This window comes from Homarus americanus, unplaced genomic scaffold (assembly GCF_018991925.1).
Source record: "Homarus americanus isolate GMGI-L3 unplaced genomic scaffold, GMGI_Hamer_2.0 scaffold13495, whole genome shotgun sequence".
Lineage (NCBI taxonomy): Eukaryota > Metazoa > Arthropoda > Malacostraca > Decapoda > Nephropidae > Homarus > Homarus americanus.
The window spans coordinates 1126261-1152500 of NW_024727075.1; the positions used below are offsets into that span (position 1 = coordinate 1126261).

At 40.5% G+C, this 26240-nt stretch overlaps 1 protein-coding gene across 2 annotated transcripts in view; it reads right to left on the bottom strand.

Moving 5' to 3' along the window:
• Window positions 1-26240, bottom strand: part of LOC121865766 — a 125708-nt gene that overhangs the window by 37193 nt on the left and 62275 nt on the right. For both annotated transcript variants that reach the window (XR_006088815.1, XM_042365318.1), the window contains exons 16-18: window positions 18957-19129; window positions 13751-13912; window positions 13274-13423 (exon numbers count right to left, since the gene is read on the bottom strand). Coding sequence is in view for 1 of the 2 variants with exons in the window: in XM_042365318.1 (XP_042221252.1) it covers window positions 13274-13423; window positions 13751-13912; window positions 18957-19129 (485 nt within the window). In the remaining variant the exon portion in view is untranslated. The remainder of the gene's footprint in view (window positions 1-13273; window positions 13424-13750; window positions 13913-18956; window positions 19130-26240) is intronic.

Below are 26240 nucleotides of genomic sequence, written 5' to 3' on the forward strand. Positions count from 1 at the left end.
TGTGGAGGTAAACATGCCGTGTGTACTTTGAAAAAACACACACACACACACACACACACACACACACACACACACACACACACACACACACACACACACACACACACACACACACACACACACACACACACACACACACACACACACACACACACACACACACACACACACACACACACACACACACACACACACACACACACACACACACACACACACACACACACACACACACACACACACACACACACACACACACACACACACACACACACACACACACACACACACACACACACACACACACACACACACACACACACACACACACACACACACACACACACACACACACACACACACACACACACACACACCACACACACACACACACCAATACTTCAACAACTTCGGAAAAACAACGACAATCTCAACGTACATGATAGGGATGACGGACCAACCTCATCATTACGAATTTTACCCGAAAATTGAGGGTTATTACTCCCCATCTTCACCCGTACAAAAAGCAAGCAGAATATAGCCACAAAAAGCTTGGTACTAATAGTGAGAGTGTGTGCCTCAGCCAGCCCACGATACCCCCTCACTCTTTTCTCATAAACAGCTTTAGCATTTGCTCACTCGGCGATTATTCCTACGACACATATCTTCCAATTAACAGCTGAAATCGAGAGGTAATAAATTTTAAAAGTCAGACTAAATCCATCGTCATTGTTCCTTTGTTTATCTGAAATTTAAAAGAATCTTACCAAAACAAACCTGGGTAATAATTTATGACTTTATCCATGAAGTTATCAAGCCGTCACTAAATTCTGAAACGACTCTTCCTTTTCTGTTTAGATGGTCACATATAAACATAGAAGTAAAATTATGGACATGTTTCTGTTTATAATATAGAGTATATATAAAACATAATTCTCATTTAGTAAGAATCCATCTATCTGACAATGTAACACTGCCACACTATCTCTGAACCACACTACTGTACTCATTGCCACACTACCTCTGAACCACACCATTGTACTCACTGCCATACTACCTCATAAGTCATTTACTGAACTGAAATCCCAAACATGTGAATACGGTTAAATAACACGGGTATATAGGTGGCGAGGTTGGGTATCTTATCACAGCAGTCAAGCTCGTTGGGTCATGTCCCTAACTATTTGGCGTACCTTACATGACAAGAGGCACCTTCCTGTAGTTCTAGACAATGTTGACTGGTCGCGTGTGTTATGCTCAATCACGCCGCGAAACACATCACCCAGAGGTTAAGACAATGAAGTGTATTCCACTGATAGGTATCAATTTACCCGAGAGGGAGGAAACACGCCAAATAATACATTGTAAGTCACAAAATTGTTCTTTACTTCGGCTCAATTTCACGTGTGACTTTGTTGGCAATCTAAAATAATATCAGTTGATTACAATGCAGATAACAGATATGTCGAGGCGCGCGTTTTACACATTGGTCATTTCACCTGTAGCCTGTGGCAGCAGTTTACCAAATATAAAATACTACCACCGAGCCCCCTTGGCTATTTGTGCACTCGTACCATCGCTCCCATAGTGCATTCAGAGCGAACCCTGTTTAAGGATAACCTTTTTGGAGAGCTTTAAAAACTATCCAATCACCAGATGGAGTCAATCGTCACAGCGTGGAGCGGAGCGTTCTAGGCTACACCAACAGCCTCACAGCTTGGCTCTAAATTTCATACAGATCGTTAAAATATTAAAAGTACTTTGGCAGAATATCGGAAAAGTAAATTTCTCATCCGCTTCTATACTGTTATAACACTACATGGACGCTAAGGTGAATTTAAACTCGTTAACGAACCAATTTTCTCAAGAACTTCAATAATATTTAAGGCTCGTTACTTATATCCTGGCGTGAACGGCAATGGAAAGCCATCTTGTGGTTGCCTTAAATGGGAAAAATATAATGTTACATGCAGTTTCCATCCAACGACAAACCTGTGACTGTACTATGATTTTATCAACACCTGACAGACACTACTATCTGAATCCAATATAACTCACGCATTTTCCACCCACTTAAGACCTGTGTCAGCCAGTCATCAATACGTGAAAATCTGCCTATTGTCCAGAACTCATCAACCCACCAACCAATACGAAGCAAATGGTAAGAAAATGTTTTACCCTGATAATGCCTTCTAGCTATTCATAATGTGTAAATGTAAAATGTTCCCAACAGCCTGTCATTCAGCCGATACTTCGTGAATGTTAACAGCAATATTACCTTGAGCTGTGTGTGACGCCTCCCAGTCGCTAATATGTCAATGTTAAACGTAGCCCAGATCCTCTCCACCAATCAATATAATATGTGGATATAACGCTGTGTTGTCTAAAGCCGTGTGTGCCTGTCAACCAGTAACGTAAGAACACCTCTCCAGGTTTTGTCTAGCGCCTGTTAACAAGTCGTAAATTTGAGAAATTACAGTACTTCTTTTAATTTATTTTTCATTTGTTCAATTTTAAGCCAAAGTTCTATCCAATAATTTGTTTGGTTCTGATTCGTATTTTTTTTTAATCTATCCATGTTTTCGTTTGATTCACGATTAGTACCGGTATTTTAGATTTACTTTGTACAGATTTTAATTTCACAATTCCATTTAACTTTTTTTTTGTTTTTTACTTGCGGCTACGCAATTATTTTTCTTCTCTCACTTCTATTGTATTTTTACTACAACTTTATACTTGTAGTCTACCATGAATAATTATAACGAAGAGTATTCCTTTACAATCGTGTGTGTGTGTGTGTGTGTGTGTGTGTGTGTGTGTGTGTGTGTGTGTGATTCATTTCTACTGTACTTATACTAACAAATCATTTTTTTGCTTAACAAATTAAAACACCATTTCTTAATAATTGGTTAATGGATAATATATAATATATTCTTTTCCACTGATTCAATCTATGTATCTTAGTGTTATAATATTGCACTGTGTTACTATTCTGTTATAAAATGATATATATCTACCAGCCTCCGGGTCTCCTGCTTCTTATATCAACAAGTATCCATAATATATTTGTTGTATATAATGATGTCGTTTTTTTATTATATTTATATTTAGTAAGATGTGAAATTTTTAAAAACAATAATAATACTTGTATTTCACTTTGTTGTTGCAATATCTTATTAACCTCTGCCGGGAACTGGGGGGGTTACTGCTTTTGATCCTGCCTGCCTGCCTGTCTGTCTGTCCACACGGGGTAAACGTTTAGTACTAATCACGGCAAAGTTGACCAAGTGTTGCCATCGTAAAGGTTCGCGTGATAACATATACTGTATGGGGCTCTCTGGCGGTTCAACAAATCAATAACATGAAACACTCTCACTATCCAGTATTAATTCACAGCAACAGCATCACTATATCGATATTCATCCCGCCAATGTAAAGGTTCACAGGCAGGGTTTGCACGCGCTCTTTTAGTGTTTTATGTACTTACGTTTTTATCAATTAATTCATTATTATTCTCAGTATTTTTATATTTTTACGTTGATCTCTTTAATATTAATGTCGTTACTATTTATTTATTGTCTCCTTAGTTTCACAATGAACTGTATCTAGATTAACGTGGGGTTTTTTCCGACAGGTCTTATTAATGAGATGACTGTTGATAGTTTATATTAGTCTAACACTTCCACAGTCAATCATTACCAACACACAGTAGAGATGATAATGTAATCAAAATGTAAAAAAAAAAAATCATAATTCTAATCTAGTGAAGCCATCTAGTGAAGAATATAATTAGTAATAGCACCGGCAGTGATATCAATGATGGCCTCGGGTTTATCCTTTGTGAGGAGAACTTAATCGCTCACAAAAAGGAATTAATAATGTATCCTACTATAAATTAATCCAGTAAACAAAACAAAAAAATATGTCTGTCTTCTGTAACTTGATGTCTTTTTGTTTTTCCCTCACTGCAGCACAACTTACTGAGGGAGGCGACAAAAGGGTCAATTACAGTAAGTGAAGTCCTCGATATAACACAGAGCGTGGAGGCGGTGGGGGACAGAGGTACAGGTGGAGGGGAATAGACTGTAGACGGGACAAATTAATGAAGAGGACGAGCCACAGTGTTAAAGGTGAAGGGGGGCTACTGGAGGAGGGGGCTACTGCAGAGATGGAGGAGGGTGGGCTACTGATATAAGATTCCACACACATATACGATCACATATTACCTGTCTGTCTAATTATTTCAACAATACCTAACACACCTGTGCTGTATAAACGTTATTTCCCCTTACTTTTTTTTTCCATATGACAATTAATATCTTAACTATTTAACTATCAATTATCACCTTCATATTAATTAACCTATGAAAGTAGAGAACCTAATTAATTAAAAATATCATAACTACTCTTGATTGGCTATTCATTAATAATTCTGATGACGCATAAAGATACAACACTAACCATCCATTAATAATTGTGCACTGGGTGTCCCTCTGTATAAGAAATACTATATAGATAACTAATTCACCGTATATAATATAAATACGTTTTGGTTTTAGCATTGCCGAGGATCGTGTGTTCGTGTGGATTGTGTTTTTGTGTGGATCGTGTGTTGTAAGGATCGTATAGCGAGGATCGTACAGTGAGGATCGTCCAGTGAGGATCGTACAGTGAGGATCGTACAGTAAGGATCGTACAGTGAGGATCGTACAGTGAGGATCGTATAGTGAGGATCGTACAGTGAGGATCGTACAGTGAGGATCGTACAGTGAGGATCGTCCAGTGAGGATCGTACAGTGAGGATCGTACAGTAAGGATCGTACAGTGAGGATCGTACAGTGAGGTCGTACAGTGAGGATCGTACAGTGGGGATCGTACAGTGAGGATCGTCGAGTGAGGATCGTACAGTAAGGATCATTATGGCGAGGATCGTACGAGTGAGGGGATCGTCGAGTGAGGATCGTACAGTAAGGATCGTACAGTGAGGATCGTACAGTGAGGATCGTACGAGTGAGATCGTCAGTGAGGATCGTACAGTGAGATCGTACAGTAAGGATCATTGGTAGAGATCGTAGTAAGGATCGTACAGTGAGGATCGTACAGTGAGGATCGTATAGCGCGGATCGTACGAGTGAGATCGTACAGTGAGGATCGTGCAGTGAGGATCGTACAGTGAGGATCGTATGGCGAGATCGTACAGTAGGATCGTACAGTGAGGGATCGTGCAGTGAGGATCGTACAGTGGGGATCGTATGGCGAGGATCGTACAGTAAGGATCGTACAGTGAGGATCGTACAGTGAGGATCGTCCAGTGAGGATCGTACAGTGAGGATCGTATGGCGAGGATCGCAGGTATAATTAATTACAGTGGTACATGATTGGAAGGTGATCAACGCCTCTGATTACAGTACGGTTCATTAGGCTGGCAGCTAGGTTTAACACCACGCTGACTTAACCCTCATCATAGTAACCAATTAGCACACATGTTACCATCAAGGAGGAAGGAAGGAAGGAAGGAAGGAAGGAAGGAAGGAAGGAAGGAAGGAAGGAAGGAAGGAAGTGGGCTTGGGTAAAGAAGTCTTGGGGATCTCTCTCTCTCTCTCTCTCTCTCTCTCTCTCTCTCTCTCTCTCTCTCTCTCTCTCCTACAAAATCCTCCGAGGGAAAAAACTTTGTCGGTCGGTCGCTTCTTAACCCACGTGATGATCCTGTTAGTGAGGGTACAACGAGCGACACACACACACACATCTACTTTATTTCATTATTCACATATACATATACATACATACATACATACATACATACATACATACACACACTCTCTCTCCAACACCTACCAGCTTATACAGATCTTCTTCCCTTACCATACACCCCTCCTCCCCCAACACCTACTATCCTACAGTTCTACAAAATCCACTTACCGCCTGGCCCCCTACATAAAACAACACCTGACTGAGCAATAACACCTCGAGTCCTGCTCTGGGGGGTCTTCATGTGGTCTATACTGTATGTGTGTATCAGGAGAAATTACCTTGGCAAGAGTTTGAGCCATTTTAGGGTGGTTTACCTGTGTTGCTTAATTAAAAAGTTGAGGAAAATGAAACGAAAAACGGGAAAAATATCCAAAATAAAAATGAAAATACAAAGGAAAAAAAACACGAAGGGAAATAAATGGGAGGAACAACGGAATGAGATATAAATAATCTAAAACAATTCCTTAAAAAACCTGATAAACTAAACTTTAATTTTCATTGCTATCAATCGGGTTTACATAATGTTTTATCAATTGAGTTCATGTTTATTATAATTACCAGTTAAATCTGACAGTCCACGAGCTGTTCCTTCATATAATTCATATTTATAGTCAAATGTATAAAAACGCATCCTGGACTTTCACTATGGCAAAATTAACATAATTATTTGGTAAAAATTTAACGGTGTAAGTATGTATGTATGTATGTATGTATGTATTATGTACCTGTATTTCATAATTCACATGGGACTCCGGCATAAAGAACAACAAACAGTGCCATACAGGAGTCAAGGTACACTGGAATAGAACAACAAAACACCCCCCGAGTTATTCTGGGTATATGGGACATAAAATTACTTCAGAAACCCGCTAGACTCGGGGCGTATGGGTGCATAAAATCATCAGAATGCCTTGAGAAGGTACGTGTGAATTTCCCCCCCCGCCAGGAAGTAGTGTGTACCACAACCTGCGTGTCGTCAGAGACCAGAAACTGCATACAGTCTGGCTGCGCATAATTCTCACCGTATAAAACCTGAGCAACAAGGACGTGGTGGTTGCCATCGTCGTCCCAGCCGCCTGTCAAAGTGACGGGCCACACCAGGTTCGCCCACCCCTACCAGCCAAAAACCTGCCATACTCACACGCACAATAAATAACCTGACTGCCGGTAAACCAGGAAAATTTCTCCAACGCTGCTGAAAATCCTGTAATAAGTCGATGCAACGTTTCTTGGCTGCAGAAGATAAGGCAAACTGAAGACAGTACCTTGGTTCGATCCAGGTGCATTCAATAAACAACAGCTAGCAGCAAAACCTTAAAAACGCAATAAACCTTACCACCAACTAGGAGTAACAAACCTTAAACACACCCAATAAACCATCAACTAGGAGTAACAAACCTTAAACACACCCAATAAACCACCAACTAGGAGTAACAAACCTTAAACACACTCAATAAACCGCCAACTAGGAGTAACAAACCTTAAACACACCCAATAAACCACCAACTAGGAGTAACAAACCTTAAACTCACCCAATAAACCACCAACTAGGGACAACAAGGCCTAAACAACACTCAATAAACCAACAACTAAGGGTAACAAACCTTAAACACACCCAATAAACCACTAACTAGGAGTAACAAACCTTAAACTCACCCAATAAACCATCAACTAGGAGTAACAAACCTTAAACACACCCAATAAACCACCAACTAGGAGTAACAAACCTTAAACACACTCAATAAACCGCCAACTAGGAGTAACAAACCTTAAACTCACCCAATAAACCACCAACTAGGAGTAACAAACCTTAAACCCACCCAATAAACCACCAACTAGGGACAACAAGGCTTAAACAACACTCAATAAACCAACAACTAAGGGTAACAAGCCTCTACATCACACACGATAACCCACCACAATCGAGAGAAACTTCCGCGCGAGTCTTCCCTCTGTTTTCTTATCCAGCGTTTCCCTTATCCTTGGCCCCTCGGCATTTTTTTCGGCCAGTTTTTTACGCCACTCTGCAGAGCACTTTAATCGGCTTCCTCAGCTCCCCCCCCCAACCCGAACCTAACCCCCCTTCCTTTTTTTTTTTTGAGGGGCAGCTCTGAACCCAGTTTTGTCCCTTCCTTTCCTCACCTCTCTACTTCTCATTTATTCTTCCCATGGTCTCTCTCTCTCTCTCCCTCTCTCTGAACCCAACCCCCCCGTTGATTTTCTCTCTCGTTAGTACAGTATAATGGCTTACTCACGTGCGGATTAAAACACTATATAGATTTCTATTGCAAAAAGGCCATCGTAGATACGGTCTTACCCCTTCTGTAAAATATGAACCATTATAAACATCGGGGTACTGTTTCCACCAGCTGTCCTGGAGGTGAAGTGTGATCCTTGTCTTACGTTCCCGAGTTGTGATCCTTTCAGGGAATGACATCACCCAGAGGCAACGTGCTGATGCCAGAGCCACTGTCACCAGAATGTGGTGTAAATCGACTGATACATCAAGATTTCGCTCGGTAAAAATGAAATACCAATCTTTGAACTTTTGAACTTTGAACTTTTATACTTGTTTATATAATTATTATGTAATATATGCGGATGGTTTAATAAAGTAATCTCATATTGTAAGGCTGAAAAGTTCATCATTAAACTAAGGAAAAGTTGCAACCTTACATGTTACTAAGATTCAGAATACAGACTGTTGATGGGTACGAGAGAGGAAGCATTACTAAAGCGACCCCAATTGCAAGGTCAAAGGTCGATGGGATAAGTTAAGGAAAAATAGTGTTTGTTTTTTTAATTAAAGCTTACGACACTATATTACTATATACAGTATCCACATATTCGACACAGCATTTGACACACAAACAAAACGATTCTCGGAAAAAAAACCCGTTACGATAAGAAAAAAAAATACAGACTGGACGTTTTCTCCAGCATTTCATTGTTACGATTAATCCCAGTACATATTGTTTAGCCCATATCTTATTGTTTAGCCCACCTCTTATTGTTTAGCCCACCTCTTATTGTTTAACCCACACTATTGTTCAGCCCACCTCTTATCGTTTAGCCCATGTCTTATTGTTTAACCCATCCTCATGTTTAGCCTATCTTAATGTTTAACCCACCTTGTTGTTTACCCACCTCTTATCGTTTAACCCACTTTAATGCTCAGCCCAACTTATTGCTTAGCCCACCTTATTATTTAACCCACTTCTTATTGTTTAGCCCACCTTTTATTGTTTAACCCACTTTAATGCTTAGCCCACCTTATTGTTTAACCCACTTCTTATTGTTTAGCACACCTTTTATTGTTTAACCCACCTTATTGTTTAGCCCACCTTATATTATGGCCCACCTTATTCTAAGCAACTGTTCTTCTACCTTCCAGTTCTAATACCAATTAAATCTCTATTGTTTTTATTGACCACACTGTTTACCCTTTAGCGTCCTCTATAAAGACATTGTGCACACGGCTTACTCCAACCTCGTCAGTGTAGGAAGGTTCTGCCATCTGCTTCTACTGCACATCCTACTCGTATATTCTTTAAAATACACGCTACCATAACAGTTACTCCACCCTACAGTCAATAGCGACAACCTACAGTCACAGCAACACCTTTTTACTGTGTACTCACCCCTACAGTCAAAGCGCCATCCTATAGTCAAAGTGATACCTTTTTACTGTGTACTCAATCCTACAGTCACAGCGACACCTTTCTACCCTGCAACTCCATCCTACAGTCATAAAGTATTCTAATAAAAAAAACAGGCCGTCACCTCTGCACTTTTAAAAGCTCTCTTACCACACGCAAAACTTTTCTCCTCTTTTTATATCAATGTTAGAATATAATCAACGGCTCTATCGTACACCTCTGACATGGCGTTTGAACTCTTTCTCTAGTAGTGAGATTGTACGTGTTTTTAATGATCTTTTCCCCTATATTGGTGGAGAGGATACCAGTGTGTTTTCAATCATTTTTTTGTCTCATATACTAGTATTACATCGTGTTTACTTTGAGGCTTGTTACTGTCAGTGGTTCACGCCTACTCTCTGACCTCAATGTTATGTATTTCGCATTTGATCAAGAATCACGAGTTCTAACGTAAAATATGATAATAAGCGCAAGTATGCATAACTCACTTCATATCAATATATTATACATCAGAACCTCCGTTAGATACAATGTGTAGCTCTAAGCTCTGGTGGGCGGTCTCAGCCTTCCCCCCTCCAACTTTCTCGCTTATTTTTTCTAATGAGATTTTTTTTTTTTTTTAGGAGAAAGAGAGGAGAGAGCGAGGGGCAGAGGTGACGTGCTGACCATCTCTAGGGACCCTATCCTGACATCAGAGTGGTACAAACACACATAGACACATACACAAACACCTACACACACACACACACACGCACTGTAACATCACAACCTGGATTTTCCCTTCTGGAAACTTTCTCCCTTGTCTGGCCACCGTCCTCGAGCCCCACCCCAAGTGTGCACGATAACCCTAACTCACAATACACAAGACAAAAACTTGAGGGTGTGGGGCGACCACCCTCAAGGCCTTAGGCTGGTTGACCGCCACACACACACACACACACACACTGGCGCGACCAAGTGACCCGTGATGACACACTTCCAGGCATTCTTATTCCTGACACCCGTCACAGTAAGGCCTTTGTTATGCTCTATGGATACTAAACAAACAAACAAAAATAACGACAGTTCAGTGCCTCATCCTTTCAGTCGTGACACTGTTATAAGAGTCTTGGTGTATCAAAATGTTAACAATATAACGTTGTTAGTAATGTAAGGCACACCGATGGTGCAATTAATAATAAGAAGAGTTGTTTCACATACAAACGTACACTGATGCAAACCCAGTCAAGGTGTTTGGTCATCTAAACAGGTGATCTAAAGATGCACGTCGAGAGAGAGAGATACTTGACTATACAACTGCAACCAAAAATTCCCTCGACACTTGGCATCTACCTAAGACTACACAAACATATACATCTAGATTATAGCCGACGAACGTTGTTATTCATTTAAATTATGACAGAACAACGAGATAATATGCTCTACAATACAGTGAAATACCTGAATAATTATATATCCCAACCTTCAACCTCCACCATTTACGTACCAGACCCCTAATAAAATATAGGGTGTTGGGTTGTAAGATGGAATAGTTTAGCTACACATTTGTCTGTTTCTTGGTGATGGAACAAAAGAATATGACAAGAGAGAGTTCTAAGCGCAGAATAAATCCCCCTCTGATGGGTGTATGATAAATGTGATGAAGAATTCGCCGTACAGGTAATATATTTCTAACAAGTAGTATATCATGTTTCAAAGAGATACATCAACATGACTGTATTTTTCTATCATAAGTTTCGAGTTTAAGACATTATAAATCTGCCAATCATGATAACTAAGACGACTTCACTTAACAGGATACATAAATAATTTCTACAATGAACTGCAAACAGTTACAATAATAATGTATATATATCCTGCAATATTGTGAGAAATAATATAATATTCAAGTCGGGCTGTATAATAAACTTTAAAGCTAAACACAAGAATTCATAAATTATGCCAAGAACAAACGCGTAACATTCAATCAACAATGAATAACTGCTACAAAATGGAAACAAATTAGACATCTGATCTAGAAATATGTCCTGCCAAAGAGCCACTACCTGAGACTAAGGATATTAACGTTAGAGTACTACATCAGGAAACGTTAGAGTACTACATAAGAAAACGTTAGAGTACTACATCAGGAAACGTTAGAGTACTACATAAGAAAACGTTAGAGTACTAACATCAGGAAACGTTAGAGTACTACATAAGAAAACGTTAGAGTACTACATAAGAAAACGTTAAAGAGAACTACATAAGAAAACGTTAGAGTACTATATAAGAAAAGCAATAAGTTTTACATAAGAAAACGTTAAGTACTACATAAGAAAACGTTAAAGAACTACATAAGAAAACTATATAAGAAAACGTTAGAGTACTACATAAGAAAACATTAGAGTACTACATAAGAAAACATAAGAAGAGTGCTACATAAGAAAACGCTAAAAAATATACATGAAAACTATAGAAATTACTACATAAGAAAACGTTGAAAGTACTACGCATAAGAAAACGTTGAAGTACTACATAAGAAAACATAAAATTACTACATAAGAAAACGCTAAAGAGTGCTACATAAGAAAACATAAGAGTACTACATAAGAAAACGTTAAAGAATACTGTAAAAACGTTAAAAGAACTACATAAGAAACGTAAAAGAGAGTACTACATAAAGAAAACATAAAGTACTACATAAGAAAACATAAGAGTACTACATAAAGAGTACTACATAAGAAAACGTTAAGAGTACTATATGAAAGCAATGAAATTGCTACATAAAGAAAACGTTAGAGTGCTACATAAGAAAACATTAAAGAAGAACTACATAAGCAATAGAGTACTATATAAGAAAACGTTGAGGTACTACATAAAGAAAACGTTAGAAATTGCTACATAAGAAAACATAAGAAGAGTACTGAAAACGTTAAGAAATTACTTACATTAGAAAACGTTAAAGACTACATGAAAACGCTAGAGTACTACATAAGAAAACGTTAGAGTACTACATAAGAAAACGTTAGAGTACTACATAAGAAAACATAAGAGTACTACATAAGAAAACGTTAGAGTACTACATAAGAAAACATCAGAATACTACATAAGAAAACGTTAAAGAGTACTACATTAGAAAACGTTAGAGTACTACATAAGAAAACATAAGAGTACTACATAAGAAAACGTTAGAGTACTACATAAGAAAACATAAGAGTACTACATAAGATAACGTTAGAGTACTACATAAGAAAACATCAGAGTACTACATAAGAAAACGCTAAAGAGTACTACATAAGAAAACATAAGAGTACTACATAAGAAAACGTTAGAGTACTACATAAGAAAACATAAGAGTACTACATAAGAAAACGTTAGAGTACTACATAAGAAAACATCAGAGTACTACATAAGAAAACGTTAAAGAGTACTACATAAGAAAACGCTAAAGAGTACTACATAAGAAAACATCAGAGTACTACATAAGAAAACGTTCGAGTACTACATAAGAAAACGTTCACACAAAACTGACACTTATATATGCTCCTTACGTAACTTTGAAGAGATAATGCGTATTACTCTCTCCTATAAAACCACACTTGAAAATGTGGCTAATCTATTCTTTCAATCAGATTCTTCAGAAGAAATTACGCCTGGGGATATACTTAGTAACACTCCAGGCAATATGTTCATGTAATAACTCTGGTCAATATAACACAAAACACAACAGAACCTTGAAAATTGTCGGTTTAAATCTTTTATCATTAATTTGGATAAGGTTTCACCACACTGGCACAATTCAAGAAGGTTCAAGGCGAATATTTTACAACCTAGTGTAGAAGCGTTTCAAGTAATGTTATACAGAGTGTGTTATGTGTACTTACTGCGGCCTTGAAGTAGATGGTGTCACCGGGGCGGACTCTGAGGGCGTTGAGGGTCATGCCGCGGTGGTCGTCAGTAAGCTGGGTGGGCTGGTCGTCCTCACACACCCACAACGTCTGAAGGATTGGCCAGATATTCGTCCGCGCCGAGATCTGACCAAGACACAGAGGGATAAATGACCTCTTACTGGGATATGAAGTGCACACCATTGTACAGTAAACAAAGACATGTTATTTAATTTGTACATCAATATTCTACTTTCAGTGATGGGGTTTTGTTTAATACGTACATATATATTATTAAGTAAATAAGTATTGAAAAAATTCTAAGCAAAGAAAAGAAGAGATAGAGGAGGAAGACATCATTATAAATATTGAAGATCAAAATAAGCTAGATTTCTAAACATTGTAGTGTGGAAGTGAGGTTCAGACGCCAACACAACTCCCTGGTGAAACACACAACATGGGTAGGTCACTCACAAAGTTCTGGACCTCCCGCAGCGTGTCAGTGGAGGAGAAGGTCCTGGAGGCTCGCACCAGCCGCTGACTGCTCATGGTGCTGGAGCCACCGCTGGCACTCGCGCCCCCGCCTCCTGTTATACCCAGGGAGGCCAGCCGGGGCTTCTTCCGTGGACCAACACTCTGAAACATCAAAACCACATATTGTTGACAACTCTGCCATAACCAATAAAATAACTTAAAATAATTAGTCTATAACCAAAATGATCTGCCCGGAAAACTGAAACTATACAAAGTTATATGGTATTAAACTATGATAAAGACTGTTGCGAAAATCCTAAGATTCATTTAGAAGCTGAAGGTCAGAATGTGAAGCTGAAGGTCAAAGTCTACAGCTTAAAACCAAACCGGCCATATGACCTTCGGTTCTGTGACTATGACCTTGGTCAAACAAATGAAGCTTTTATACCCAGTCCCCAACGGACGGATGACTGGCTGGATGGATGACAAAGTGAACGAACGGATGACTGGATGAAATACAACGCTTATGGTCGGATAACACGTGAAAACCGTGTAGACACACAGACAAAACGATAATTATTATGAAAACCGACACAACACCACAGTTAAATTAATATAAAGTCAAATTCCACAAGATTAACGAAGTAATTCTCTACTTAAACCAGAGTAATAACCGAAGAAAATATAAAACAATATAAACGAGGAAGTGATAAGCGGAGAAACAAGAAAACATAACAAAAACAAGAATTAATCAACGAGACTTCTTGGTAATCTGTTAATTGAAGAAACTGATAATAATTAAACCTGTCCTATTACGTGGAGACATCCTCTCTCTCTCTCTCTCTCTCTCTCTCTCTCTCTCTCTCTCTCTCTCTCTCTCTCTCTCTCTCTCTCTCTCTCTCTCGTGCACGGACTTCAGTATTGTTTTTCTTCTTCAGTTAGAAATGATAAGTTATTCCTGACTATATGTACTGTTATGTATATCTAGTAAAACACATCATCATCATCATCATCATCATCATCATTAATATTATTATGATTATTATTATTAATACCTGTGTGTCTCTTCAACTTTGCGCTTTAAGTCCAACAATTTAACTCCGAAGGCGTTGTTTTTGGACGCAATCTTAGGAAATTTTCAGGGATATTTTTGTAACACACACACACACACACACACACACACACACACATATATATATTTTTATCAGCCAAATTAATTAGAATGGAAAGATGAGATATTTTTCCTACTGTTTATGGTACTGTAAATCTTCATATCCTCATGTGACTCAAGCGTACGCAACACTCCCTGAACAATGGCGAGAGTCTTATACTGGCAATTACCTTATCGTAACGTACTGGATGGAAATGTAATCTGATAATGTTTAACAATAGAATATGATGACATTAGCGACTGTGGATGGATACGGAGGCTCCCAATTACTTTAAATTTACCTTTATGCACCTTATTACGAGGCACAACTACGTTGCAACCTTGTGATGTGAAATATTCCGTATAGCAACACCTGCTTCAAACTAGCGGGTTATTGCTCGTTACCTTGGCATAAATTGCCGGTACAGCCACTAACTGTCATGGAGTCGTGCATCAGAGCGGTCGCGGTCGTCTGCCTCCGCCAGGTTTTTACCCCTTGAGCGACAACGTCCTCAGCCAGGGAGGCCGGCGAACACCCCCCCTCCCCCCCACACCCTCCCCTGCACCGCGTCTTCTGATCCTACCTGTACTAATCACAGTCCTCAGGAAGCAGGGGTTTTTTTTCCTCGTAAACCGGATATTAAGCAGTGGGGGAAAATGCAGCCAAGTTTGAATATTTTTTTCAACAATGCAAAGTCTGGTTAAGCGAAGAAAAAAAATCGATGGTCTTCCCTCCACAAAAGGATCAGCCTCGCCAGTCAGTCAATCAAAGTCACTAGTGTAGTCGTAGAAAGAATAAGTATTGATTACACACCGTAGCACTCGGGGATGTAAGAACGAATCAAAATTGGCCACCTTTTTCTTTTAAAGCTAAACCAAAAGATGATGATTGAAAAGGTATCGAAACCCTACTGAAACTAAACCATATACAGATGCGTTCTCTGCTTCCTAGCTAAGGGGGGGGGGGAGAGGGAGCCCCCATTCGACACTTTGAAAATCCACTCCCAGATATATATTTACTGTACACTAAAAGGAATGTCACAGTGGGCAGAACTTAGACAAAGCACCTGACTTTACTGCTCTTTATTTCATCTCGTGGGAAAACAAATGCATGTGAAGCCATGGGACCCTTCTAGCGGGGGGAGGGGGTGGGATAATAGATACACTGTACTTTAAGCTTTATTGAAGGACCGCGGGTTAGCGTCTACGTACAGGTTAACAAAAAGAAAACACGATTAATTACATTTCATGTCCGTGTCATTCTAAATATAGGGTGAAAATTTCGTGTTTTTTTTTTAAAGGCTAAAGTCCTAGAGGTTAAGTTAACTTAAGTTAAGTTAAGTTAGGTTAGGTTAGGTGACCTTTTAGGACTTGAACACATTTGCCTTCCAGCCTGAACGATTTAATGTCAATACGAAGAACACCCTCAACCCCCCCACCCCCCCCGCTCCATCTGGTGGTTGTCTAACGCCCTACACGGTACACGGCTGACAGCAACGAGCCCAGGTGATGAGTGGCTGAGTGACGGGGTCTTAGTGGATGATTGGGCTGGGTGATGGTGTCCTGGGTAATGAGTGGCTGGGTGACGGGGCCCTGGTGGATGAGTGGCTGGGTGACGGGGCCCTGGTGGATGAATGGCTAGGTGACGGGGCCCTGGTGGATGAGTGGCTGGGTGACGGGGTAATCACATCGGAGTGTCAGATCAGTTTCCGGCGTGACCTATCAGATAATTACACAGTTCCGCCATTCAGTGCCGACACCCCCCCTTCCCCAACACACACACAGTATCCTCACCTCGATTGGAAGACAACAATGAGTAGGTTATGTACTGTACTGAAGGTCTGGTGTGAATTGTCATTGTTAAAAAGCACAAAATCACCCTATATATAATTAAGGGTTGGGAGGGTTGGGAAGGGTTGGGAGGGTTAGGGAGGTTGAGGAAGGTTGGGAGGGTGGGAGGTTGGGAGGGTTGGGAGAGGTAGGGTTGAGGAGGGTGAGGTGAGGTGGGATGGGGAGGGGTTGGGGAGGGGAGGGGGTGGGGAGGGGTGATGGGGTGGTTACTTGTCACTTCCAAGGTTATATCATCATCTACTTTCTGGTTTGTAATAATCTACTTGGCTGTATTGTTCAAACTTGAGTCTGTGTATTTAGTGACATTATTTTCCATTTTAAGTTAATTATATTCTTTAAATCCATCTTACTGTCGATTAATAATGAGATTGGTGTTTCAGGAGCACTTGATTCATACTTCTACACGGATAGTGAAGAAGAATATGGGTTAAGAGTTTAATGTTGTGTTAAGACTGGTCGTTTACAAATTATAAATAAATTCCCAAATAAATGTGATGGTAGTGAATAGGAGAGTTAAACGAGTGGAAAGCTTTATGTACCTAGTAAGTAATATACAGTTTTGTGATGGGAGATATGGGAAAAAAGGTCCATCAAAAACAGCATTTAATAACCTAAGACTGCTGTTGTTGTTTGGGTAAGAAGCGTGGACACTGACAGGAAAACATATGAAGATGTAATAAGATTGGCAAAAAAACATCAAGACAATTACTTGAAATTTCGAGAATGAGGAAAATTAGATACGTTGGCCATATAATTAGGGATGAAGAGATAATAACAGAAAATCAGGGAAGATTGGTAACAACAGCCTAGGGGCGGACGGTGGTTGCCAAACTTCAGACCTGAGGATGACACTTTGATTGGTTGAGTGATCTTAACCAATCACCCCCACCAGACCATCAATACGAGAAGAAAGGGACTAACGCCTTTGTGTATACCCTCGCGTGTACTCTCGCTGAAATGTGCTCTATGGTATATACCTGGGCACGGGAGGTCAGGTAATCAGCGTGTAGGTCAGGTAGGGTGTGGGGTCGTAAGTCAGCCGGTTATCAAAGATATACGGCCGAGGTGCCACGGTCAAGACCATTGTGAGGAACACTCAACACTTTTTGTCCAGTCTTTTTCCCTTCACACCAACACCTTCAAGATTAATTCCCGGGGAAGTCATTCGTTCGTTCCAATTGTTGAAGCTGTCAAGAGTCATAGTGCTGGTGGATAGAACTGCTCCAGTTTAGTTGGTCCTTAGAACTGCTCCAGTTTAGTTGGTCCTTAGAACTGCTCCAGTTTAGTTGGTCCTTAGAACTGCTCCAGTTTAGTTGGTCCTTAGAACTGCTCCAGTTTAGTTGGTCCTTAGAACTGCTCCAGTTTAGTTGGTCCTTAGAACTGCTCCAGTTTAGTTGGTCCTTAGAACTGCTCCAGTTTAGTTGGTCCTTAGAACTGCTCCAGTTTAGTTGGTCCTCTGCTCCAGTTTAGTTGGTCCTTAGAACTGCTCCAGTTTAGTTGGTCCTTAGAACTGCTCCAGTTTAGTTGGTCCTTAGAGCTGCTCCAGTTTAGGTTGGTCCTTAGAGCTGCTCCAGTTTAGTTGGTCCTTATAAGTGCTCCAGTTTAGTTGGTCCTTAGAGCTGCTCCTTAGAGCTACTCCAGTTTAGTTGGTCCTTATAAGTGCTCCAGGTTAGTTGGAAGTCCTTAGCTGCCTTTATGTCTGACACTGGTACACATTAACAGCATAAGGTTGTGCCAATTGCTACACATTCATAATACTGTACATGATGTATAATATTGCACTAAAGGACACCTGTGAGCGATTTGGAGTGGTTTGTATAACACAATACCATACTAATTAATACATAAAAAATGTATTACTGAACACAGACAAAAATTCTGATAAAACGTTTTCTTCATAACATTAAATTTGAGATTCAGTGTTTTTGTTTACCTAAAAGTTTTTTATTTTATTTATTTTTTTTATGAAATACGTAACACAAATAATGAACCAATAACAATAACCTTGTACAACTTTGGTTTATAATTCAGTCTCATCGTATAAATTCTATTAATTGGCATCACTGGTTACAACATGATGGAAGCTGGTGTGGAAGGTTGTGGAAATACCTTTAATGACGTTAACAGGTGAAGTAACATGGGGTGGGGTGGGGCATGGGGAGGAGGATGGCAGGTGGTATCACAGGTGAACTAAATATTACTTACCTCGTTACTATGTGTAGGGGAGCCGGCCTGGGCGCCTCTGGTCCGGCCACTCCTGCGGGGGATGTCGTTGACGGAGTGCACCTGCCGAACGTGGATGATCTCGTGCTCGTAGGAGAACTGGTCCTCGTAGTCCTGGGCGGCACGCATCTCCACACACCCGTCCTCGCACACACCTGCAACACAACAGCATCGCTTTCATCACCTTGTAGGGAATAAAGACAGACAGACAGACAGACAGACATACAGACAGACAGACAGACAGACAGACAGACAGACAGACAGACAGACAGACAGACAGGCACACACACACACACACACACACCTGCAACACCTATATATACCGAAGTTATTAATCAAGAAAAGTTAACGGTAAACTTCACTACTCATGCACTGTGAAACACCCACAAAGTCACGCCGTTTAAATCCCACTAATAAAGCTCTGTGTAATCCCTACTTATAAAGGCAGTGTCATCTCTGGTAATACAGCTCTGTAAACTCCACTTACTGTATAAGGCTCTGGTGTAATCCCCACTAATAATGCTCTGTGTAATCCCCACTAATAATGTTCTGTGAAATCCCCACTAATAATGCTCTGTGCAATCTCTGCTAATAAGGCTCTGTGTAATCTCCACTAATAATGCTCTGGTTGTAATCCCCACTAATAAGGCTCTGAGCAATCCCCACTAATAAGGCTCTGAGCAATCCCCACTAATAAGGCTCTGAGCAATCCCCACTAATAAAGCTCTGTGTAATCTCCACTTATAAGGCTCTGGTGTAATCCCCACTAATAAGGCTCTGTGTAATCCCCATTGATAAGCCCCAGCGTTTCAAATAAACCAATGGGACATGCTAACAATAGGGCAATATATATACCTCCATCTAAACACTAAATATACCCACTAAGGTACTTTATAATCCCACTGAGAACCATCATAATCCCCCACTAAGGAGGTATTCCATAATCCCCACTCATAATGCACAGCCAGAAGGTGGAGGAGGTGGTGGGGAGTGTAATTAATGCTGGGGTGGAAGTGAAAGCATGCCAAAAAGCCCCTCTGATCCCACAACAAAGGGGTCGAGAGAATAAATAAAAAGACCAGACCTTCGTTTCTTCAACTTCGACCAAGAGGAAAAAAACAAAAGTAAAAAATCTTGTGTATTATCATATCCTACGGGGGGGTGGAGGGGGATATAGTGGATGGGGAGAGATAGTGGATGGGGGAGAGATAGGGGAGGGTAGGAGTAAGGGAGGAGTGGCAAGTTCTTCAAGATTAACTACGACAGCTGCGTGGGATCATACAATAAAAACCACTACACAGCTATTTGGCAACCATACACTAAAACTACAGCAGTGTTAAAAGTGAAATAAAGCAAAAATACCCCATAGGATATAATTACACAAGATAACTATTAAAAAAAAACACTGAATTACCAATGTTGATCCACACAAGAGGAGAGGTAAGACTAGGTGTACATAGGGTCACTTCAATGATAAGTCGAAAGTGGCTGAGTTACAAGGTGACTGCCGAGGGATGGAGGGAGGGAGTAGGGTCGTGGGAATTCTGATAAGGTCGCAAGAACACTGATAAATATCGGGGAGGTGACGCCGGGGGTCTTGAATCATCTCAACCACCACTAATACTAATCACCATCACCACTACTACCAGCATCACCACTACCACAATCATCATCACCACTATCACCGTCATTACCACAATCAACATCATCACCACAACCACTACCAACATCACCACAACTACCACCATCACCACCGCCACGTCGGAGAGATTTTGTATTTTATTCCGACCTTCACGACCCTCAAGGCGAGAAGCAGCGGCCTAAGGTGAGAAAAAACGTGTGGTCGCCTCTGAGGGGTTAGATAATGAACCTACAGTGATGGTGACCAATACTCGTGGATGATGGTGATGGATGAAAGACGACAGTGAGAACCCCTCCCCTTCGCCCCTCACCCCCACCAATACTCAGGGTCAGGAGAGCAAGAGACCCCACTCCCTCCACTGCACAGGGTGACGTGCATGACACCCTCACGTCTCACGCCTAATGAGGAAAAACACGTTAGTCCCACGCCCAAAGGCTAAGTCTCCAAACCCTAGTACTCAGCTCCCTCCACAACAGCTCTCTGGGTCGCTGAAAACCTACTACTGCGAAACGTAAGCCATTCCATTTACGAATTAATATAAAAGTCAGGATTCTACCAAAACTAACAGAATTCACTTCACAATAATAAATTTACAGCATATAGCCATTGATACAACAGAAGGCGTCTGTGTTAAGCCATATAAGTATCCACACACAGACAGACACGCGTAATAAAAACAAGAACAAAGTAATAATGGTAAATACCTTGTAGTGTGAGGATGACCGCACCTTAACAGGGTTTTTACTTATAATATAAGAGTATTATCGCTCTTAGTGATTCAGCACACACACACACACAAGCAGCCCAGACCCAGCAGCCACGGAAGTCGTCATTCTGGCTGGTTAATTTTAATCATCAATCGCTCTATACGACACCAAATATAGGATTAACTGGTGAGACAGGTTCCTAGGCTGGAGGGAGAGAGAGAACGCGAGGAAAAAGCGGGGAGGGGAGGGGGGGGAAGTAAATTCTCTGTACACAAGTCAATTTAGTTTGTCTGTCGATTAGCACAGGCTAACATCCACAATATTAGTCCGATCTTGACCCAAATTTTACAGCACGTCGGCCTCGGCAATAGCTCGGTACAGCAATTGTACAAAGGTAAAAAGGTCACAGGTCACCACTAGCAAGCATCCATAATTTTAAGCAGACTTCCGAATTTTAAAAAGAGGAAAGGGTTTGTCACTTACAATCAAAGTGACGAGTCCGTATAGCCGTACGCCCACCACCCCATCACCTTGTCATATATATACCGTACTGTCCTTATCTCTCCCGTCAAAAGTCCATGAACACCAGGGAGAATAATTCTAATACGAAACCACAAGCTACCAACGTCAAAACATAACCACTCCATTGCCCACCAGTCAGTAAGAACTATACAATATACACACCAAACCTTCTCTAAAATGGCTACAACATCAATAATAATCTATACTACACCACTAACTTTCTACCCAACACTCCCTCCCACACACAAGACTATAGATAAATGCTGTATATATATATCGTGGAATTTCTAGCTGGGATTAATTCTCGATATTAAACTCCACTACTGTAAATCTTCTAACCAGTTCAGCCTCGGGCACACACTCTCTGTACACTGGACCATTGAATAAATCCCTCGCATATATTCTCTTACTCCAAGTGTGAAACCCATCTCAAAATTTCGATTAAATATTTAACATGGACAGTAGCTTAAACAACTATCTGTGAATACTTTGTGGGGAAACAATATGAGACCAAGGACGATAAATATTGGTATATGAGGGCTGTCACTAGTCACACGTAAGATTTCGGAGCATATCGACCCCCACCTGCACAGATAGTGGTTTTAGCTACCACACAAGACACTCGAGATCAGTGCGTCCTTTTTTCCATTTTGTTTTACTACTCACTTATCCGCCTATTATATAATTATCCGAACTTTAATACCAATATATATATATATAAAGGGAGAGTAACTAAAAGAGGTTTGGCACACTAACAACAAAAATCTAAAAGAACGCTACAGCAGCCTATTAGCGTAGATAAGTTAAATCAAAATAATTGTGTTTAAACGTAATTAACCTTTTTTACGGGTTAAACACGGCCACATATTTTGTTGCGCACCATTGGCCACGTTACATTATCATCTGTGATCAAATTCAACACGCCAATCTAGCCACTCCCGTCCCTCCCAGCCCCATCCCTCCCTCCCACCCGTGTCCCTCCCTCCCACCCTAGTCTCTCCCTCCCACCCTCGTCCCTCCCTCCCTCCTCGTCCTCCCTCCCTCCCACCCCGTCCCTCCTCCTCCCACCCCTGTCCCTCCCACCCTCGTCCCTCCCTCCAACCCCTGTCCCCCCCTCCCTCCCTCCTTCACACACCAAATACCTCCCATTATACACAGGTATTTCCCTCCATCATTCCATCACAAGACATGCTGGGACAACACTAACGGCACTCATGGGACTAAATATAGAGCAAGTGTGTATGACTTAGTAATATTAATTAACTTACAGATACAGTTATTTACCTGCTGCCCAGATTATTGTAAAGGCAGCGATGCTTTGTCATGTGGAAGTATTATTATTATGTTTTAACTTACCACAATGGGTCTTTTCGACTCTTATTTATTTTTAAATTGTTTATGGTAGCTAGAGACAATATAAATTTCTTGTGTTAACTTGAGAAAATATAATTTACTCATGCTAGTTCTTAAGACATTTTGTAAAAGGTGCATATTTTTTTTAACAAGGAGATGCAGACAACTTCAATTTCAGTCAATAATACACTTAACACTATTATATTTTCTTAGCTTCCAACTCTTAACACAAACCAGTGGTGTACAAGCAGATGACAAGTGTGATGTTTTCAGATAGCTGTCAAGTTAAAGGTCACACAAGTACGGTATAAAAAGACAAGCCTTCATAAACCTTTCAGATCCATTTGCCTTTGTAAGTACACGGCAATTATTAGGTTGGGGTGGTTGGGGGTGGGGGTGGGGGGAGGAAGGGGGAAGGAGGGAAATGGGGGAAGGGACGGGAGAGGTGGTGGGTGAACGGGGAGAGAGAGGGAGGTGAGAAACTTAACAATAATGAAAGGAGATCTGAGGACTAAGAAGATGAGAAATTTCAGCAGCTACCAGACAGGTTTAGCTTGGTAAAAATACATCAAGAACTAATCTATCCTGAAATCCTGAAAGGTTTGGAGGAAGTTGCTGTGGCGAAAATCCGACTTCGAGTCTGCTTGTTACATAAATCCAATGACCCAGAAAATACAGTAGGCCTATGGTAAAAATAATATCTGTGTACAATTAATGTTGTTACCGGAAGTCTCTGCTGAAAATTTTATTAATTTTTCTCTTTTTTTTTTTTACTGGGATTAGCCCACCCGGGCACAGGTCACTGACCCACATCGGGGCCTGGGGAAGAAAATCTAATAATAATAATAATAATTCCAGTAAAAAAATTTAGAATAAAAAAAAAATAAAGATAGATAATAAAATAGTAATGATAACAATAAAAACTAATAAAGAAAAGAAAAATCAATAGTGAAAGAATATAATATATATATATATATATATATATATATATTGTGTTGTCAAAGTAAGAGAAACAATTGAGACCCTGCAATTCTGTGTAAATAAGGGAGAAAGTGAGGTCAGCAACCTGGGACTTGGTCACAATTTTCGTGATGCCATGTGGCAGCAGGGTCTACCATTAGACAACACATTAAAAGCTTCCAATATCTTCCCAGGTGGAAGTACCTGCCTGATTGATAGCTGCCTATTACCTGTTAGATGCAAGATTTTAAATAAGCTCGAAAGTGTTGTGTGTGTGTGTGTGTGTCCATAAAACATGAACAGCGAGCATCAGTAGCCTCAGTCTGGGTGGGGAACACACACACACACACACACACACACACACATAGGTTTTTGCTGAGATAGTATAGCGGTGAGCAGGTGAGGAGGAGCGGTGTGGAGCAGCACGCCAGTACCTCATCAAGCAGGAGTCATAAGCCCCCTCTAGTTCTCTCCTCCACACACCTTCCCTCATACCACAGTCATCAGGCAGGAGTTAGCCGTCATCATATCAACGAACCTTCACCCAGTTATGATCAATAATAATAATAATAATAATAATAATAATAATAATAATAATAATAATAAAAATAATAATAATAATAATAATAATAATACTAATAATAATAATAATAATAATAATAATAATAATAATAATAATAATAATAATAACACACATGACAACTTGACCCTGACCGCTACGAACGGATGGACTTTAGACTGACACCTTAAACACACCCATACTCACTGTCGCCATAGTGATGGCTAATGTCCACCTTCCGCTCTGTTGGCACACACACACACACACACACACACACACACACACACACACACACACACACACACACACACACACACACACACACACACACACACACACACACACACACACACACACACACACACACACACACACACACACACACACACACACACACACACACACACACACACACACACACACACACACACACACACACACACACACACACACACACACACACACACACACACACACACACACACACACACACACACACACACACACACACACACACACACACACACACACACACACACACACACACACACACACACACACACACACACACACACACACACACACACACACACACACACACACACACACACACACACACACACACACACACACACACACACACACTTACTTGAGACAATGATACACCTTCCTTCTCTTATGTACACACAACACGGACACAGTTTGAACGCCATTTGCAGTAGCCAAAAAAAAATCGTTGTAATCACCACCACCATCAACAATAACTGGATCCACCACCCCCCTCTTTAAATCTAATTTCAGGGCCCCGGATGCAGCAGACCCATTTACCCCTTATACTGGTAAAAGAGAGGCAGCATCGTTAATTAAAGTACCGGGATGGTTAAAGTGAACGATGTGTCTGTTAGATTCAATAAAACACACTTCAATGATTATAAACCTGAGATATAAAACTACTTCATGCCTAAACCGGATAAGGTAGTATGACCTAATAAAGGCAATGATGAGTATCTACCTCCGCTCTTTTGGTTTCCTGCGAAATGTAACCAAAACGAGGAATTATGAGAGGAAAAAAAGTGGCAAATTTCAACCATTGACAGTCGTTGATCTTTGCTCACGATAAAGATCCTCAACATGGCTATTTGTGTGTGTGTGGTTTAAGAGGATCAGGACTACCCAAGATGGCATTAAAGTCGTATCATTCCTCCTCCACGACACCGCTAACACCAATACCACTAAAAGGACAACAATGCCATCTACACACCACTAGAACATCACTTTATACCTACAGGAGATGGACAGGAAAGGCAGAAAGTAGCGGAGATGAAGATGGGTGGGTGGAGATGGGATGCATAAAGGTGTTCTATCCCCACCAGTCATTCAAGATATGGCCAACCTGATGTCCCTTTCCTCTCGCACCTGAACCTGACCCCTAACAAATTACTCCTCAGGGTTTTCGAAGTCAAACTCAAGGTAAACTATGAGTCCACACCACTATGTCTAGCTAACTTAAGGATGGATTATAT